At 37.1% G+C, this 20,211-nt stretch overlaps 1 protein-coding gene across 13 annotated transcripts in view; it reads right to left on the minus strand.

The window, feature by feature from the left end:
• The window catches only part of LOC106878902 (neurofibromin), a 125,658-nt gene that overhangs the window by 489 nt on the left and 104,958 nt on the right, over positions 1-20,211 (minus strand). For 4 of the 13 annotated variants that reach the window (XM_089346078.1, XM_089346074.1, XM_089346081.1 and 1 more), the window contains 2 exons: positions 18,764-18,812; positions 3,971-12,175 (listed from right to left, as the gene is read on the minus strand). In XM_089346078.1, the coding sequence (XP_089202204.1) occupies positions 18,801-18,812 (12 nt within the window). In that variant the 3' untranslated portion in view covers positions 3,971-12,175; positions 18,764-18,800. Of the gene's footprint in view, positions 1-3,197; positions 3,842-3,970; positions 12,176-17,078; positions 17,109-18,763; positions 18,813-20,211 lie in introns of those variants that run through there. The other 9 variants (XM_089346071.1, XM_089346070.1, XM_089346073.1 and 6 more) reach the window with 5 other exon arrangements.

Below are 20,211 nucleotides of genomic sequence, written 5' to 3' on the forward strand. Positions count from 1 at the left end.
CCTCCATGACCCACCCATCTACCATCAAGATGACAGGATGAGACTCTGGGTTGTCTTGAAGTTCTTCTCTGCCAATCCATTCCCGACATAAGCTATGCTACACCGCACCACTACCACCACCACCACCACCACCACCTTTCATTATCACCATAATCACCCGTAATGTCCCCTACACTACCACCACCACCACCACTGCCACCTATGTTTAATGATCTTGTAATTAAGAGATTCTTATTTTCCTTTATCTAATGTTAAAAGCTGAGAAGTGTTTAGGAATTTTCTTTCAAGTTGCGGACAGAAAACAAACCACATCCGTGCCGAGACTTCCGGACAAAGATTCTTTTCGGGCTTTTCACAGATTTCCCAGATCCTCTTTGCGGCGACAACCAACAGAGAAGCAAAGATTTGCGATAAAAATAGAATTACTGAGTAAATTGTTTGTCCTTAAAGTCACATCGTTATCACTGTGGGTTATCTACAAACTAACATCATTATAATCATCATCGTTATCATGTTTGCCATCATTACAATGACTATAACGGATATGGGAGCAAATGAGTAAGAATTAATATAAATAGATGTATATCTCTTTTTTTTTTCCCTCTCTTTCTCTATTATATATATATACATACATACATACATACATACACACACACACACATATATATATATATATCTTTTTCTCTCTGTCTCTCTATTATATATATCTTTCTCTCTCTATATATATGTATATATATATATACATACATACAAATACACAGACATGAAAGAAGTAAATAGACACCCTTATAATCATTAAAATTTATGTAAATCTGAAATTATACATTCAAATTATTTGTTAGTTGTTATAATGTGAACATGCTCTTTGAATGTTAATATTTAGTAGACATGCCCCCTTTTTATTTTTCAATGCAAGGACCCTATTAGGCACAGATGACGAATATTCTCTTCCGTGGGTTCCCAAGGTTTTCTGCGATTTTACGCTGACTATGTCCACCTTCAGATTGACCCACAATACGACCTCTTTGAAATTCAGACACCTTTTAGTTGAACGAATCGACCCCAGGACATAGTCTTTGTAAACCTAGTACTTATTCTATAGGTCTCTTTTGCCGAACCGCTAAGTTACAGGGGCGTAAACACACGAGCATCGGTTGTCAAGCGATAGTGGGGAGGACAAACACAGACACAAACACACATGTATGTATGTATATATACAACGGGCTTCTTTCAGTTTCCGTCTACTAAATCCACTCACAAGGATTTGGTTAGCCTGAGGCTATAGTAGAAGACACTTGTCCAGGGTGCCATGCAGTAGGATTGAACCTGGAACCATGTGGTTCGTAAGCAAGTTACCACACAGCCACTCCTGCATTTATCAATATATATATATGTATATCAATGTACATATATATATATATATATATATATATATATATATATGTGTCATCATCATCATCATCATCGTTTAACGTCCGCTTTCCATGCTAGCATGGGTTGGACGATTTGACTGAGGACTGGTGAAACCGGATGGCAACACCAGGCTCCAGTCTGATTTGGCAGAGTTTCTACAGCTGGATGCCCTTCCTAACGCCAACCACTCAGAGAGTACATATATTGATATATATACATATATAAAATGAAGTATAGGGAAAGGAAAAACTGTAAGTATAGACGAACTTTAATTCATAATCCAAGTTGGTAAGGAACCAAATATACATTCTACAAATTTTGGGGGAGTCTAATTAATTCCAAAGACAAAAACAAAGAAACTCTTCGTGAAATAAAAATTCGATATGACCAACAAAAATATACAAAGACCTTTCGTAGCCCAGATGGGAGCAAATAAATGAAGGATAGGAAGATTGCCAGATATTCTAAACCAAATGAGAAAAAACATGAAGATTAGTTAGAAAACGAACCGGGTGTATTGGGGATGATGGTCAGGGAAATTGGAAGAAGTCTTTGACATATGCATATACACACATATATACATACATGTTGTATGTATCAATATATGTGTGTGTATGTATGTATATTTGCATATGTTCATATACATATAGGTGTGTAAACATATATACATATATATATATATATCCACACATAAACCCTAATCCTGGTGATTAAGACTGAGATTTCCATATTACACCCAGAAATTCATTTTGCAGAAGTTGTCATTGCTCTGCTATGTTAATGTCATCTCTAACATGAAGCTGTGTGTATTTTGGGCTGGAGTTTTTTGTGTATGTATCCATATATACAAAATAGACATTCTTCTGTATGTATTTGTGCATGTGTATGTGTGTATATACATACATACATACATATATATATATATATATATATTCTATTTTTCAACACTAACTGAACAACACTTTATATTTTGCTTTCACATTAGTGTTGTATAACCTTTTCTAAAAAATCCAGTGTCGCCTTTCTGGCACTTGTGCCTGCGGCATGTGTAAGGACTTTCGAGCGAGATCGTTGCCAGTGCCCCTGGACTGGCTCTTGTGCAGTTGGCACATAAAATACACTATTTTGAGCGTGGCCGTTGCCAGTACCGCCTGACTGGTCTTCGTGTGGGTGACACGTAAAAGCACCCACTAGTGGTTGGCGTTAGGAAGGGCATCCAGCTGTAGAAACTCTGCCAAATCAGATTGGAGCCTGGTGTAGCCATCTGGTTTCACTAGTCCTCAGTCAAATCGTCCAACCCATGCTAGCATGGAAAGCGGACGTTAAACGACGATGATGATGATGATGATGATGATATGCTATATTAAAGATTCAAAGGATTCACACACCTGAAGGATAGGCTCCAGGATGAGCTGAAATGACTTGTGAACACTACCTTTAGTCTTTAGTCAAATAAGTATGATGTGTACCGAAGTACATCCAGTGAAACAGTCAGGTTATTCATACAAAGAATTTAGCTCTTATGAGTATTTTGACAGCCTACAGAGTAATCCGAAAGTGTTTGTATTGGTTACGTATGCTATTTGGTATACTCCAGAATATCTGATGGGTCGGGATTTCAGTGGTGTGTGTCACGAAGAAATAAAATAAATAACAACCAATGGACATGCGTCACTTCACCTGTTATTATTTTATTTGTGTGTGTATATATATATATATATATTCTTAGCTACATGGATTTTTTCTATCTCCGTTCAAGCATCTCAACAATCTCACCAGACCTACCTTTCAGTGTGCCGACATTGAGAGTGCCAACCCTGAGGGTGTGGGCTCGTGAGACCCTGGGACAGGAGACAGCAGAGTCATGTACCTGCATTAGAAATTGATAAATGATAAATGACAAAAGAACCAAAAAATAATGTAATCAATGTCATCTGCTCACACCTGTTTCTGCTATCAGAAACTCTGCACACATAGCTGAGTGCTTGTGTATCACTCTATAGCTTCATCAGATTCAAATATATATTCACACAGAAAAGCATTACCATATACGTAGAGCATTGATTATCTCATTTTCTCTCCACTAAAATGACACTTCATGGTTGTGCCCCAGTATGGCCCAATTACCAAAACAGGTAAAAACATAAAAGATACAGAAATAAACAAGGCGTGACTGTGTGGTAAGAAGTTTGCTTACAAACTGCAGGGTTCTGGGTTCAATCCCACTCCGTGGCCCCTCAGGCAGGTGTTTTCCCCTATTGTCTCGGGCCTTGTGAGTAGATTCAATAGATGGAAACTGAAAGAAGCTCACTACACACACACATATATATCTGCATCTCCCACGATCGCTTGATAACTGGTGTTGGTGTGTCTATGTCCCTCGTAACTTAGCAGTTTGGCAAAAGGGACTGATATAATAAGTACAAGCCTAAAAAGAAAAAGAAAAAAAAGGATCAGAGTCAATTTCAATAAAAGCCCTTCAAGGAAGCACTCCAGCATGGCTGCAGTCCAATGACCAAAACAAAACATAAAAGATTAAAAAAATTAAAAAAACGTGTTTATTTTAAAATTTTATTTATCATTTTTTTCTAACAATTTTTCACTTTTTCAAATTGAATTTCTTTGACCAAATATTTTTTATTAAAATGTCTCGAGTCTTTTAATCTCCTTCTTCTTCTTCTTCTTCTTCTTCTTCTTGTGTATATATATATATGTCATGTATGTATATATTAGTGTTTTGCTTGTGTATATATGTCGATAACATCCATTCAATACCAGAGAAAAATAGAGATATACAATTTTTTAAAATTATTATTATCATCATCATCATCATTATTATTATCATTATTATTATTATAATTTTAGTTTCTGTAAATTTTTTTTTATTTCATGTACATATTTTTTTTAAAAATTTTCTTTTTTTTTAAAGTATATTTATTTATTTTTTCCCATTTAATATAACTGAAAAATTTATCATCATCATCATTATCATAATCTTCATCATCATAATTATTAATTAACATTATCAGAAATCATTATTTATCATCATCATCACCATTATTATCATTATCATCATCATTATTAACATCATTAACATTATTATCAAGATCATCTTGTAACAAACATATTATCAGCGTTAACAATAATCGTTAATCAACATTAATTATTAACATTAACAACACTGCACTCACACATATACACATTCCACACACGCATATTTTAATATATTTCTAAAATCCAATTATATATACATATATACACACACACACACACATATACATATATATATATATACACACACACACACACATGTATGTATGTGTTTGTATGTACAAGTGATGTATGAAACAGCTGAATATACATACATATATATATACATATATGCACATATACAGACACACATGTAATTACACATAAATGTACATACGTATAAATATATATGAGTATACATAACATATATGTATGTGTGTGTATATATATATATATATATATATATATATATATATATATAGTAACTCTAAATTATTTCGATTTATCAAAGTAATTAAATAATTACAGATTATTTCTGTGGAAATCCGCACTCACATTTGAATGAATCAAAATGCGTAGCATTAGCCACAAGGAGATCCACTACACACACACACACACATCCACACGTATGTATATATATATATATATATAAATATTATATGCATGTGTATATGAAAATAGGGCAATAATAATTTGAAAAATAACAATAACAGTAATATTGTCTAACATAGGCCCAAGGCCAGAAATTGGAGGGGAGGGGAAATGTGGGGGAGAGGCAAGACATTCAACCGACCTCTAAGCACTATATATATATCTATATATATATATATATATATCATGACCCCTGGATTAAAGACTGGCAAACTTGACCTGATGGGATTTCAACTCAGACCCTGAAGTATTTGGTGCAAGGCATTTCCCCCCACCTCACGACAGAACCTGCCAACCACTGCCCTAATAAAATCGTCATTTAGAATAACAACAACAACGAAACATAAAGATGGACGAAATGCCGCAAAGCATTTTGTTTGGCATTGCTAACGATTCTGCCAGCTCGTCACCTTAATAATAATAATAATAATAATAATCCTCTCTACTGAAATTTGGGGGAGGGAGCTAGTCAATTACATCGACCCCAGTACTTGACTGGCACTTAGTTTATCGACCCTGAAAGGATGAAAAGCAAAGTTGACTTCAGCGGAATTTGAACTCAGAACACAGAGACGGACAAAATGGCGCTAATCCTTTCAACCAGAGTACTAACGATTTTGCAAGCTTGTCACCACCATAATAGTAATACTTTCTACGATAGGCAAAAGGCTTGAAATTTTTTTGGGGGGGGGGGGAGTCGAGTGAGGAGGGAGCTGTTGGTCACATAGGCCCCAGTATGTAACTGGTACTTGTTTCATTGACCCTGAAATGATGAAAGGCAAAGTGGACCTCGGCAGAATTTGAACTTAGAATGTAAAGAACCAAGAGAAGTGCCATTAAGCTGACCACTTTCAATAAGAATTCCTTTCTATTGGCGGCACCAAAGCCTGAAATGGCAGAGAGTCAATTAGATTGGCTCCAATGCTCAACTGCGATTTATTTTTGTGATAATAACAACAACAACAATAATCAGTAATAATAATAATAATGATGACAGCTCCCACCTGGTGAGATAGTTGGGTCATCATCGTAAAACTAATGGATCTGGTTCTATGGAAATTCTAGATCAGCTTGAAACAATTCTGAAACAAATTTCATTGTAAGCAGGAGGGAAAAAATGTAGACAACAGGGGAGAAAGACAAAAAGGAGGGGGGGGGACAGAACGGAGGCAGGGTGGCAGAGGTAGGACGGTAGAGTGTGTGTGTGTGGGGGGGGATGAGGGTCAAGAGATAGGGAGATGAGAGCAGGCAGGGGGTGGATAGGAGAAAGAAAGAAGAGACAAATGGTAATATATGAAGAGGAAGGAAAAGCAATGAAAGGGAGGAGGAGGAGGAGGAGGCATGGGTGAGAGGGAGGGAGGGAGGGTTTCTGCAGTTTCAGGGGCGGCGGGGGTGGGGGTGCAGCAGCAGCAGTAGTAGTAGTAGTAATAGTAGTAAAACCATAACAAAAATAGAAACTAATAATAATAATAATAATGACAACAACAATGATAATAATAATGATAATAAATATCAATAATAGTAATAATGAATAACAATAATAATAATGATCAACAGCAGTATTGAGAATCCAAAAAGAACAACAACAGCAAAATAGGATAACACTATTCGGTGTGTGTGTTTGTGTGTGTGCTACCAGTGTGTATAATATACATACATACATACATATATATACACACACACACACACATATACATATATATACACACGCACAGACAAATTTATATATATATATATATATATATATATATATATATATATATATATATACACACACACACACACACAGACACACGTTTATATACATATATATATATATGTTTATACATACATACATATATATATATATATGGTATATAGACACATGTAAAGATGTTGAAATATACAAACAAAAGGAAAAACCAACAAAATGGACTGTTCTGTCTGTGGGAAAGGCATCAACACCACCACTTCTCCTCGCTTCTTGTCAACTGTGGCATACATCTGACGATCAGTGTGTTTGCGAGGATGTGTGTGTAGCATGTATATATATATATATATATATATATATATATATATATATATATATATATACATATACCCTCTCTCACACACACACATGTATATAGAAACATACATACACACAAACATATAGGTATATACATAAACACATATATACAAACACACATATATAAATATATAGTAGGGGCTACTATTATTATTATTATTATTATTAATACTGGTTTCGAATTTTGGCACAAGGCCAGCAATATCGAGGGAGGGAGGGAGGGAGGGAGGGAGGGGGCTAAGTCGATCACATTGACCCCAATTTTCAACTGGTACTTATTTTGTCGACCCTGAAAATATGAAAAGCCAAGTTGACCTTCGTGGAATTTGAACTCAGAATGTAATGGTGGACGAAATGCCAGTGAACATTTTGCCTGGCATGCTAATGGTTCTGCCATCTTGCTGTCTTACTATTATTATTATTATTATTATTATTATCATAATTATTAATATTGTAATATTCATAACGCATTTCCTATTCTGTAATGAAACGTGTCACTAATTTGGAATTAGAAAAAACTGACCAGATTTCAATCTTTGTTTTTATGCACACATACACACAGAGGTTTACTTATATACACATAGATACATACACACACACACACACAGAGAAATATGCATATATACATACCTGTGGTTACATACACACCCCACTGTCCATAGCTGGCAGGGTAGCAGGGGAAACATTGTAAAGACAACACAATGTTGTTGTTGTTGTTGCTGCTGTTGTATGTAACAAGGTTTTTCAGTTGTGTCAGACATATGCATATATTTTACGTTTATATATATACACATCCTCTCAACGAACAGAGGAAATTGCAACAGATGCCATTTTTTTTTGCACTTTATACATACACACACACATGTATATATGTATCACACACACACACACACGTATATATATATACGTGTCATTAGGTGCAACATATTAACCAAAATGTCTAGATAGTTCCACATTCCATTTCTACACTCAACATGTTTTGCTGATTACCAACAAATCTCCATATAAGCTACCGTGTGGAATTACAGCCACATTATAGTAATGATTAACACCGAAAATATAACTGGTATTTTACAAGTGTTTCAGCAAGTGGTTTATAATTATTGCGTAATATAGTAAGTCAACTACATTATGTAATATCTCCCCCCTCACTATTATCAGCATGTGGAGAAACATGCATGCCCTAATATATCTCCGTATGTAAATTAAGTGTCACATAGTTGATATCACAGAATGAAGGATGCTAAAGTTATGAGATGGTAGGATTGTGAGTGACATAGGAATAGGCGAGAGGAGAAGGAAAGGATTTGATAAGCACACCTACCTAGCTAACAGATCCAGGTACACACTTTCATGCTTATAGTGATACACATGCACACTGTAAAAGAGGAAAGGAGCAAATAAAAGGGCTCCGAGATGAATTCAGAATCAAATTATGTTTGTGAGGTCGTCTTTCTTCTAATTCTTTGGTTCATCGTCAAAATGTATCTGCGTTATGTCTTTGCTATAAATACTTCCATGGTTATTGTTCTGAAGAACTTTCTCGTCCATTGCCCTCTGTCAACACCTTTAAACATGTCAGCCATGGTCCTCTTCCCAGGTACATCGTTTCTCTGTTGAGCTTCCTGTTAGTCATAAGTTCTTTGATTCTAAAAGCTTCTTTCTTTCTTCAAACTACTGCTTTCTGGAACTCCCTACCATTCTTTTGATCACTAATCTAGAATTAAGTTGTTAACACGATGAATTCCCTTTCTAATAAGTCTTTGGTTCATCTTTGAAATGTGTTTTCATTGTGCCTTTTCTATAACAAGTACTTCCAAGGTCCTTTTTTGATGAGCTGTCTGGTCCAGCCCCCTCTGTCAACACCTTCATGTCACTCATCACTTTTTCCAGGGACTTTGTTTCTCTGCTGAACTTCCTGTGAGTCGGAAGACCTTTCCTTCTGCTCCCTCCCATTCACAACCGTCGTCTCATTTCCCTCTGTTCTACGATATTCACTCCTGTAAGTTTTCTGTCAGTTGACACCTTTACAATTTGTAGGTCCCTTCTTTTCCTTCTTTGAATCCCTTAAGCCTTGTTTGCAATAAAATATTATAAAAACTAAAAACATCCAAGCGTACAACAATAACAGCCAACAGCATTTAAAGATGGATTGAAACTGGGATTGACATCTCTCCAGAATCAGGATGGAAGCTTTGGGTCTTCGGCTTCAGAATGTTTACAGATTCCAAACAAAGACAAAGGTAGGCTGTTCATTCTTCATACACGCATCCATTGATGCAGCACATAACAGAAACAACAGATGTATGCACACATATACACATAAAAATAAATATACACACACACATTTCTATCAGTCTTTTGCCACATGCTTCTGCAGGAGTTAAAAGCTTAACAACTGTACAGACAAACAAAAGGTAAAGCAGATCTCACTTAGAAACTCTTAACAACAATATTTAATGTCGCAGCTGTCTGTTGAGCACTCTATCGTGTTTCTACATTTATTTGTGTGCGTGTTTATATATAATATACACACACACACTAATATCAAGCAGTGAGAATGAGTACTCAACACCGCATTGGTGGATAAATAGGCAACCAATAGTTTCATATTCTAAGATCTTCACAATTGTTGAAGATCTCTGCACGTGAAACCATCAGTTGCTTTGTTAACCCACAAATAAAGCACACACACACACACATATATATATATATGAATACATATATGAATATATATATGAATATATATATAATAATAATAATCATCATAACCAAAATACTATTTTATACTATAGTAAAATTTTTCCTCTTTTCTCTTGACTTTATAATTCTGCGAGAGTTGTGGGGGGAGTAGTGACTGTCCTGGCAGAATGGGGACGGGTGTGAATGTAATGGTAACATAACATCTATAATAATAATAATAATAATAAAAATAATAACCTTAATCTTATTTTAATTTGAAATCTAATTTATACGTTCATTTTTCCTTCCTCTCTCTCTCTCTCTCTCTCACTCCCCACCCACCTTTATTTTATAGTATTACACTTTTGTCTTTTTTAACCATCATCATCGTCGTCGTCAGCAATACTGATATCAAGGGATGATAACAATACCAATAAAAACAATAATAATAATAATAATAATAATAATAATGATAATAATAATGATAATAACAACAACAACAACAACGTCAACAACAACGAGGTATAGAGCTTGGGAGGGAAGGTGGCAGAGAGAGAAAATACACGGATGTCTTGCGGAAGAGAGGTGGGGGGCAGACCTGACCCAACAGACTCCACCACAGGAGCCGCACAGGAGGGGCATGTGTCGAGGCACAACTACATACAATGTGCCGCAAAACAAGAGATTTCTTTCTTTTTTCCTTTTTAAAGTGGCCGGCCTGCCCCACAGCTTGTCCATAACCTATTCAACCAAACACCATGACCATCACCACTAACACAATCATCATCATCATCATCATCAAAACCATCATTTGCAGTAATAACATTATAAATATTACAAGCATTATCAAGATAATTTCCAGGGTTAACATAATTATTGTTCTCCTTATTTATATATACATTTATATACACACACACACACATATATATGCATATATATATATACATATATATATATATATATATATATATATATATATATATATATATATAAAACACATGTACATATGTAATCTTATGAATATACACACACCCATATATATTATAGATATAGATGATATATAGACCTAAGTATATATTTGTGTGCAAATATATGTATATATATATGTATGTGTGTGTGTGTGTATACATATATATATGTAAATGTATACATGTGTAAAAATATTTATATACACAGACACAGGTATACATGCATATATGTATATACACACATTCACAAACACACACACATATATATACATACACACACATACACATGTATATATATATCTTTTTATACATGCATATATATATATATGTATACATATGTATATATATACATACATACGTATATATATATATATATATATATATATATATATATATATATATAATGCAAATCCATAGGTATCCACAGACACACATGCCCACACACTCATATTTACACACACATACACACAGAAAGATCTATATACATATATATGTGTGTAAGTATATACATACATATATGTGTATGTGTATATATATATATGTATATATATATATATACATACACACACGTGTATGCATATGCATGTATATACATATATACATAAGTTTGCGTTTTTTTTCTTCTTCTTCTCAACTCAAAATCCTTTCCCTTTCATAAATTTCGTATAATTTTTCTTGTTCTCATTTTTATTGTTTATTTTTGTAAAATTAAAATTTTTTTTTCTAATTCTGTTGAAAATATTTCATTTTCTTTTTTTTTTCTATTTCACATAGTTTTTGTTTTTTTTGTTTTACTTTCAAACTTTCTTTTCTTTTTCTTTTTTTTTCCACCCCCCCCCCCTCCCAACAGAAAAAAACCCCCTTTTTCTTTTTGTTTTTTTTCCCTTCTTCTCATTGCAGTTTTTTTTTCTTCTCCCATTCAATCATGTTGGAATGAAGCGTGCCTCTTCCCAACACTATCCATTCGTTTCAAACTACCCGACCGAGTCACCTTACTGGAGACATTGTTCGCTGACACATGACGCATACGGCTGCCATTGTTGAGAGAGCATGAGCCAGAAAAAACATAAGCGTCAAGCGTTGAGTCCTTCTCCGTCGGTGAGTGTAAACTTCCCACGCTCAGGTTAGACATGGAGCTTGACAAATTCAGGTTGGACACGATGGCAAGGCTGCTGTTGTTGTTGCTGCTGCTGCTGCTGCTGTTGTTGTTGTTGTTGAGGTTGTTGTTGAAGTTGGTAATGTTGTTGTTGTTGTTGTTGTTGTAGTTGTTGTAGTAGTGGGAGGAGGAGTTGAAGAGGTCAGGTTCGCCACTGGGGAGACATGTTTCAACCATCAATTTGCAAACCTTGACAAACAGCTCTGCGTTGTCGCTTGGTTGCGTTGTCTGCAACGAGAGAGAAACCGGAAACGAAAGAAGAGAAACGCGTGAGAGGGGGCACGGGAACGAATGTGGAGGGGTGTGTGACATAAATGGGTATTCGACGATGGCACGGTCAATAATAATTGAAAGGACAAGTTGTCGCTGGGTTGTTTTGTCTCAACAATCAGAGGAGAAACAGAGAATGAGAAGCAGGGAATGAATGAGAAAGTGGAGTAGAAAACGAATATGTAGACACATGCGATAGAAAAGGGAAAAAGAGAGAATAAGTGAGGGAGGGCATGGGAGGAATGTGTAGGCATGTGATGTAAATGAGTTTCCCATCAGAGGATCAAATACAGATTTAAAAGGAGAGCAATTCTGGAGGAGGGGGTAAGTCAACTACATCGCCCCAGTGCGTAACTGGTACCTATTTTATTGAGCCTGAAAGGATGAAAGGCAAACTCAGCCTCGGCGGAATTTGAACCCTGATCGTAAAGCGTTTTGCCTGATGTGCTAATGATTCTGCCAGCTTCCTGCCTTCAAAAGATGGTCAGATAATTGAAAGGACAAATTGTTGATTGATTGCATTGTCTACAACAATAAAACAAAAAAAACAGAAAATGAGAGAGGGTATCAGATGAACATTTCGGCATGTGACATCAATTCCATCACATGGTCAAAGGCTGAAACAACAACAACAAGATGATTACAAATCTGCATCCACATCCATCACATTTACCATCTTTGTACCACAATCACCCATCCAAAATAGCCCATCACCAATAAATTAAATGCCTCTCTATCTATACAGTTTGTATTGTTTTCCTTTGCCTTGTCTCATTCATTAGACTGCGGCCATGCTGGGGCACTGATTTAATGAATTCTAGTTGAATGAATTGACCCCATGACTTATTTTTTTAAACCCAGTACTTATTTGATTGGTCTTCTTTGCCAAACCACTAAGTTATAGGGATGTAAACATATCAACACCGGTTGTCAAGCAGTGGTGAGACACAAACATACACACACAACAGTTTTCTTTCAATTTCTGCCAACTAAATCCACTCACAAAGCATTATTTGGCCTGAGGCTATTGCAAAAGACACTTATCCAAAACCATGTGGTGGAGAAGCAAACTTCTTACCACACAGCCAAGCCTGTGGTTGTATAGTATTGTATGAAATGTATATAAGTATGTATACGTATAAAGATATAAGTCTATCTATCTGTATGTGTGTGTCTGTGTATGCACATGTACCATGGCACTTTCCAACCGAGATGCAGGAATTGATAAGCCGAGAATCTCAACACATGTCCCTGCCAAGATAATTTATGTATTCTCTGCTTGACCCCACTTGGCCCCTCCTCTGCAAACAAAGAAAGGGTGAAAGTTACTTGTACAGAGAAATTGTCTTGGAAAGTATGCGTAAAATTGAAGGGAGAAAGGGTGATAAAGAGACGTCAAATAAATAAACTGACAGGCATTTGTATGTATGCTTATTTGTGTGTATGTGTGTATGTATGTATTAGTGTGTATTCTCTCTATATATATATGGTAGTAAGTACATGTGTTTTAAAAAAGATTTTCAAGAAACTCACAGTTTGTAAGGAATAAATGTTTGACTGTCGATCGTATTTGAAAAAGATTGACAGGTAACGTTATGGTATTTGGAGCAAGTTAAAGAGAACAATTGTGAGGGGAAATGATGGGACATGCTCTCGAGGGGACAGTGGGTGGGGGTGAAAATAGGTGAGATGATACAGAGGTTTATCTATAGATATGAAAACACACACACACATTAGAACACTAGAGACAGGGTTTTGTGATACATTTTTTGGGCTATTTACAATGTGAATTCCTAATCCTGCTAAATGCACTTCACCCCTTCCACTTAGCAACCCTTATCTCCCCAAACTTGTTCACCTCTCATCATCTTCCTCATATCTAACCCCCATCAAGGTGCTCATTTTTCCACTGCAGCGACCAGTCCTTCTTCCCCGCAAACACTGACCCTCTGCAATCCCCTTCCTGCCAAAGGTGATCGTCCAATGACACAACAACCCCACACCAATCTCACTGGTTCCTAAATAGCTGCCCCTTCCTCCAGATTCCTTAATATACAAGTAGACATACAGTTGTGTAGTGAACAGCTTTGCCTTGCAGCCACGGAGATTTGAGTTCAGGCCCACTGCACACCACCTTGGGCCAGTGTCTTCTACTATATCCCCAAGCTGACCAATGCCTTGTGGGTGAATTTCATAGATGGAAACTGAGTGGAAGCCTGTCACATATATATATATATAGATATATGTCTGAAAATATGGATGTGTGTGCATATATATACGTGTGTGTGTGTGTGTACGTATCCTTGTTTTGACATTATTTGATGTTTGTAAACGAGGATCATCGTATCGGCAGAAAAGTGGGGTTTTGTTTCGTGCACGTGATGCTGTCTGAGTGAATTTGGTAGATGGAAACTGTGTGTGTATCTGCATATATGTATGCCTGTAAGCGTGTGTGTGTGTGTGTGTGTTTGCTACCCCCACCACCTGAACATGACAACCAGTGTTGGTTTGTTTACATTCCTGTGACTCTGGGGTTTGGCAAGAGAACAACAGAATAAGAACCAGACTTTGTTTAAAAAAAAACAAAAGCCAAAACGCAAAAACAAAAACAGTAAGTTCTGGGGTCAGTTTGTTTGACTAAAACAACTGCAAGGCATTGCCCCAGCATGGCCACAGACCAATGACCAAAGCTATTAAAAGATATGAAGGTTTTTAGCAATGGGTTGGGGGCTGGGGTGGGGTGGAGCATTTGGTCCTTCCCCAACCCCAGGTAAATTTCAAAATTTCGTGGGGGTTTTTACTCTATCTCTAAATCATAGTCAGTCCTTGATAGCAATCCTGACTCTCCACATGGCCCTCCCTCCCTCTCTCCACCAGTAATTCAGATTATTTTAAGTCAGAAATCAAAAACAAAAACAAAGAAAACAAGAAAAATAAATCAGTGCAAAAAAAAAAAAAATCGAATGTTATTAAAAAATCAAGAAAAAATAGGAAAAAAAAAGAAAAAAATGTGCAAAAAAAAAACCATTGGTGCCATGCCTTAATGAAAAAATAGGGGTCAGAAAAGGAAACAATCTCCTCATATGACAGATAGGGGCCAAGTTGAAAGAAAAGGGGACAATCCCTATATATGATAGTTACATATAAACTCTCAATGAAAGATAGGGGCTGGGGTGACAGGAAAAGGGACAACCGCTGCATACATTAGTTATATGTAGCCCTTTAATGAAAAGATAAGGGGATAATCCCTTATATATTAGATATATAGTCCCTTAATGAAAACAGGGGCCAAGCTGACAGGAAAAGGGACAACCTCCCTTCTACATTATTTAATCCTTTTTCAAATATGGGAGGAGGGTGAGGATGAAGGCAATGGTTATTCAACCCAGGGTCAGTGCTGATGGAGCAAACACAGACTCCAGACATGACCACCCTGTCTTTTGTTGTCTCTTTGACTTTTGTTTTTGTCCTCTACTTGTTTCAGTCATTGAACTGTGGCCATGCTGGGGCAGCCACCTCAAGGGGCTTTGGGTGAACAAATAAGTCCTAACACTTATCTGGAAGCTTGCTCCTTATTCTTTTGATCGCTTTTGCCAAACTGCTAAGTTACATAGACATAAATGAACCAACACCGATGGTGAGGGGAAGGAATACAAACGCACACAAGAGATTTATGTGTATGTATTGCTTGTGCTGGAGCCACTTAAAAAAAGCACCCAGGGCACCCTGAGAAGTGGTGGGCATTAAGAAGGGCCTCCAGCGATAGGAACCATGCCAACACCAATATTAAAACCTAGTGCAGCTGTCTGGATTGTCTGTTCATGTAAAACCATCCAACCCATTGCCAGCATCAACACAAAGCACATTAGAAATGATGTGTGTGTGTGTGTGTGTGTGTGTGTGGAGGTGCATAGTTTAGTGGATAGGGTGTTGGACTCATGATCGTGAGATTGTGGTTTCAATTCCTGCACTGGGCAATGTGTTCTTGAGCAAAACACTTCATTTCATGTTGCAACAACAAACAAAATGAGGACAAAGATCCGTCGAATGTAAATAATGTAAATAATTGCTCATCTCTTCACTATAGAACTGGATGACTTAAAAGCACAATAGGTGATGGTTACAGTTTGAACGTCTGATCAACAGTGAAATGGGTGGGGGTGGGGAGGAAGTGAACAATGAGAACAACAACGTTTATTTTGAGCTGATAACAGAAAAGAAGGCCATTGTGAGACTTGTAGAAATAGCAGCGAAATGTCCCTCAAATCACACCTTAATGTCTTAGATATGAGCTAATTAGAGAGAGACCTCTACCTGGTAGTCAGACATGGAAGAAACAGCAGCCAAATCTCCCTCAAATCATGTCCTACTGTCTTAAAACTAAGGATACATTAGTTAATATGGTCGTGGATAGCCTGCATGTAGGTAAAAGGCTGGATGGTCATAGCTGGAGTGGCATATCATCATACCCACCACTTCCCTCATCATCATCACCATCACTGTATCCATAGTATATACCCCTTCCCATCACCACACACAAACACACAACCAAAGCAATGTAACCTCTAACTGGTTGTTCAATGTGCTAGAAACATCAGCCAAATCACAAATCTTAAAAATAAAGGACATGTAAGAAAATGTAGTGCAAGTCATGGTTGGAAAGGCCTTTGATTGCAATGAATCAGTTAAATTGTTCCGCTGTCCCTTTAAGTAACCCCTTTATTTAGCTTTGCATGCTGGAGAAGTGTCCCCTGCCAAATGACAGAATCTTTCAAATGGTTATTTAACATGCTAAAAACAGAAGCCAAATCTCTCCACACAAAAGGAAGGACATACAACAGATTGATTGCACCCACCTTCAGATAAGTCTGTGTGCTTGGTCAGGACTAGCCTGGGGTTAAACAATGAGGACACATTAAATGATGTAGTCCAAGATACACCATGTCTCAATAAAAACAAATAGCCCGGTCGTCTTTGATCTGCTGAGTGTGGACTGCCTGATCAAGAATGACCTAGGGCTAAACAACAACAGCAACGAGGAAGGACATTAGATGATGTAGTCCTAGATACACTATGCCAGAATGAAAGACAGGATGGTCACAGCCGGAATATCTTTGATCATAGGTCTACTGGATCCAGGATTGACCTGGGGCTAAACAACGTATCTTGTGTGTTGTTTTTTTAGCCCAAGGTAAATGCTGATCCAGCAACAAACAGCCTGCCATGGGGCCAATACTTTCATTCTTATCCTAAGACGGTCAGGTGTAATTTGAGGGAGCTTTGGCTGCTATTTCTAGGCCCTCCTCACTTGACTTATTATTGCTGTTACCATTTTCTTCCTGTCACAGTGCATCAAGGACTACACAATTCAATGCACCTGCACCCCTTGTTTTTTTTTTAATATGGTAGAATGTGAGATAAGGGAGATTTGGCTGCTGTTTTTAGCAGACTGAACAACCACCACATTGACTTCTACAACACGAAGGCAGGTTGTGAGGGGGGGGGGGAACGGAGAGAAAAAGGATAAGAAACAAGTGCAGAGATACGGGTGTACAGGTGTGTGCAACACAGCTTACACATGCACATACAAACATACATGCATATATATATATAAATGCCTGTATGTTTGTATGTATGTATGTGTATGTATGTATATGTACGTTTATGTATGTGTATGTGTGTGTGTGTGTGTATATATATATATACACACATATGACTACCTAAATAGGAATGTGTATGCATGCATGTACAGGTGTGTGTATGTGTGAATGCATGTAGGCATGTGTCAAGGTAAAAATGAATATGAATGACTGGAAGCATTGTATATATTTTTCTCACATGCAAGTGAGTCTCCATACATACATACATACATATATATATATATATATATATATATAGACACACACACATATATATATGTATGTATATATATATAGACACATATATAAACACACACACAAAATATATATGTATACATGTGTATGTTTATGTGTGAGTGTGTGTATGTGAGAACACAGATATATGTATGACTCGAAACTGCCATAAACTTAGCCATGCACTCCTACACCAGCAAAGGGCATTTTAACCCAAAATATCAGATTTTCAAATGTTTTAAGGGATGAATTTACTCTTTATAATTATTTAATATTTTCACAACTCAACTGCTGTGGCTTTCTCGACCATTCTTTCTATATGTGTACGTGTGTGTGTGTGTGTGGGTGTGTACATGCAAGTGCATACTTATATATATAATATTGAGGATGTGTATAAGTGAATGACAATATGTGTGTGTGTGCGTGCATGTGCAAGAGTGAATATATTCATATGTGAGTGCATATATGTGTGTGCACGTGCACGCACACAAGTGAATACACACACACACACACACACAAATATATGAGTGGCTGTAGTGTGTGCAAGTGCACATATACAACTTTATGTGAGGGTGTGTATGAATGTATGACAATATATATATGCGTGTGTGTGTGTGTGTTTGAGTGCTCAGTTAACCGTGACATATATATAGAGAGAGAGAGACTAACTTACTGCTAAACGTCTCCATCTCAGGCTTCTCAATTCACGCTCAAGTTTTCTCCTAAGAAAAAGAAAAACAAACGTAAGGCAGCAATATTTTGGCAGTACCCCCATCTCACAGTACCCTCGTCTCACAGTACCCCCCACCTCATACCACCATATCTCACAGCACCCCACCTTCACAGCATTCCCATCTCTCCGTACCCCATTCTCACAACATCAGCATCTCAAATTACCCACCTCTCTCTCAGCACCCCCTATTTGAAAATTCAGTAGGCTATGAGTCAATTCTCACACCTGACTCCCCCTTAACCACTAAAATCACCAGACTTGACTCTTGTGACTCATCAACCTTGACAATGTAAGTGTTAGTGAACCATATTGTGACTCACAAAACTACCACCTTTTCCCTTCGACCAGCACACACTCTCATCATGACTCCAACAACCAATTAAGTGACTCTCCAAACAACCACTAAATTCATGACATTCTTGATTAATTAACAACTCTAATGACATTACTAATTAGCAAGGGTCTTATTACTAACTTTAATAAAATGACACACAAGAAGTTGTTTGACATGACTCATTAGTGTTGTTAAGAACTAACGAGTCAGTGAAGAAGCCTCTACATGGAAAGTTAACCAGCTAGAAATAGCAGCCAAATCTCCATTAAATCACACCTCATGGTTTTGAAATTGGTTGGCTACACTGGGATGTAACGTTAGATACACCAAGGCAAGATGGTCAATGTTGGTATGTCTCTGATCACAGCTCTGCTAGATCAGAACTGACCTAGGGCTAAACAACAAGAGGACACATCCAATAATGTAGTTCAAGATACATTATGTCTGAATAAAAGACAGAATGGTCACAACTGGAATGTCTATGACCATAATTCTCCTGAAGCAAGACTAACCTGTGGTTAAACAACAAGGAAACATTACTAATTTGAATAAAAGACAGGATGGTCACAGTTGGCACGTCTTTGATCAAAGGTCTGCTGGAACCCCTTTAAACATAGTCCTGGGAGTCAGGGCTGAACTGGGGTTAACAAAAACAACAACAAAGATAACAAAAACGCAAACATCAAAAATCAGTAACTTTTTTTAGCGAGACCATCCACCCTCAATTTGGATTGGCTTTTTTTGACAATTATATATTACATAATATAAGCGTGGTTGTGTGGTATGAAGCTTGCTTCCCAACCAAATGGTTCTGGGTTTGGTCCCACTGTATGGCACCTTAGGCAAGTTTATTTCTACTACAGCCTTGGGCCGACCAAAGACTCGTGAGTGGATTTTAAAAGATGGAAACTGAAAGAAGCCCATCATGTGTGTGTGTGTGTGTGTGTGTGTGTGTGTGTGTTTGTCCCCCCACCACTGCTTGACAACCAGTGTTGGTGTGTTTATGGCTCCATAATGAAGCAGTTTGGCAAAAGAGACAGAATAAGTACCAGGC

The sequence above is a fragment of the Octopus bimaculoides genome, chromosome 30 (assembly GCF_046866305.1).
Source record: "Octopus bimaculoides isolate indiv1 chromosome 30, ASM4686630v1, whole genome shotgun sequence".
Classification (NCBI taxonomy): Eukaryota; Metazoa; Mollusca; class Cephalopoda; order Octopoda; family Octopodidae; genus Octopus; species Octopus bimaculoides.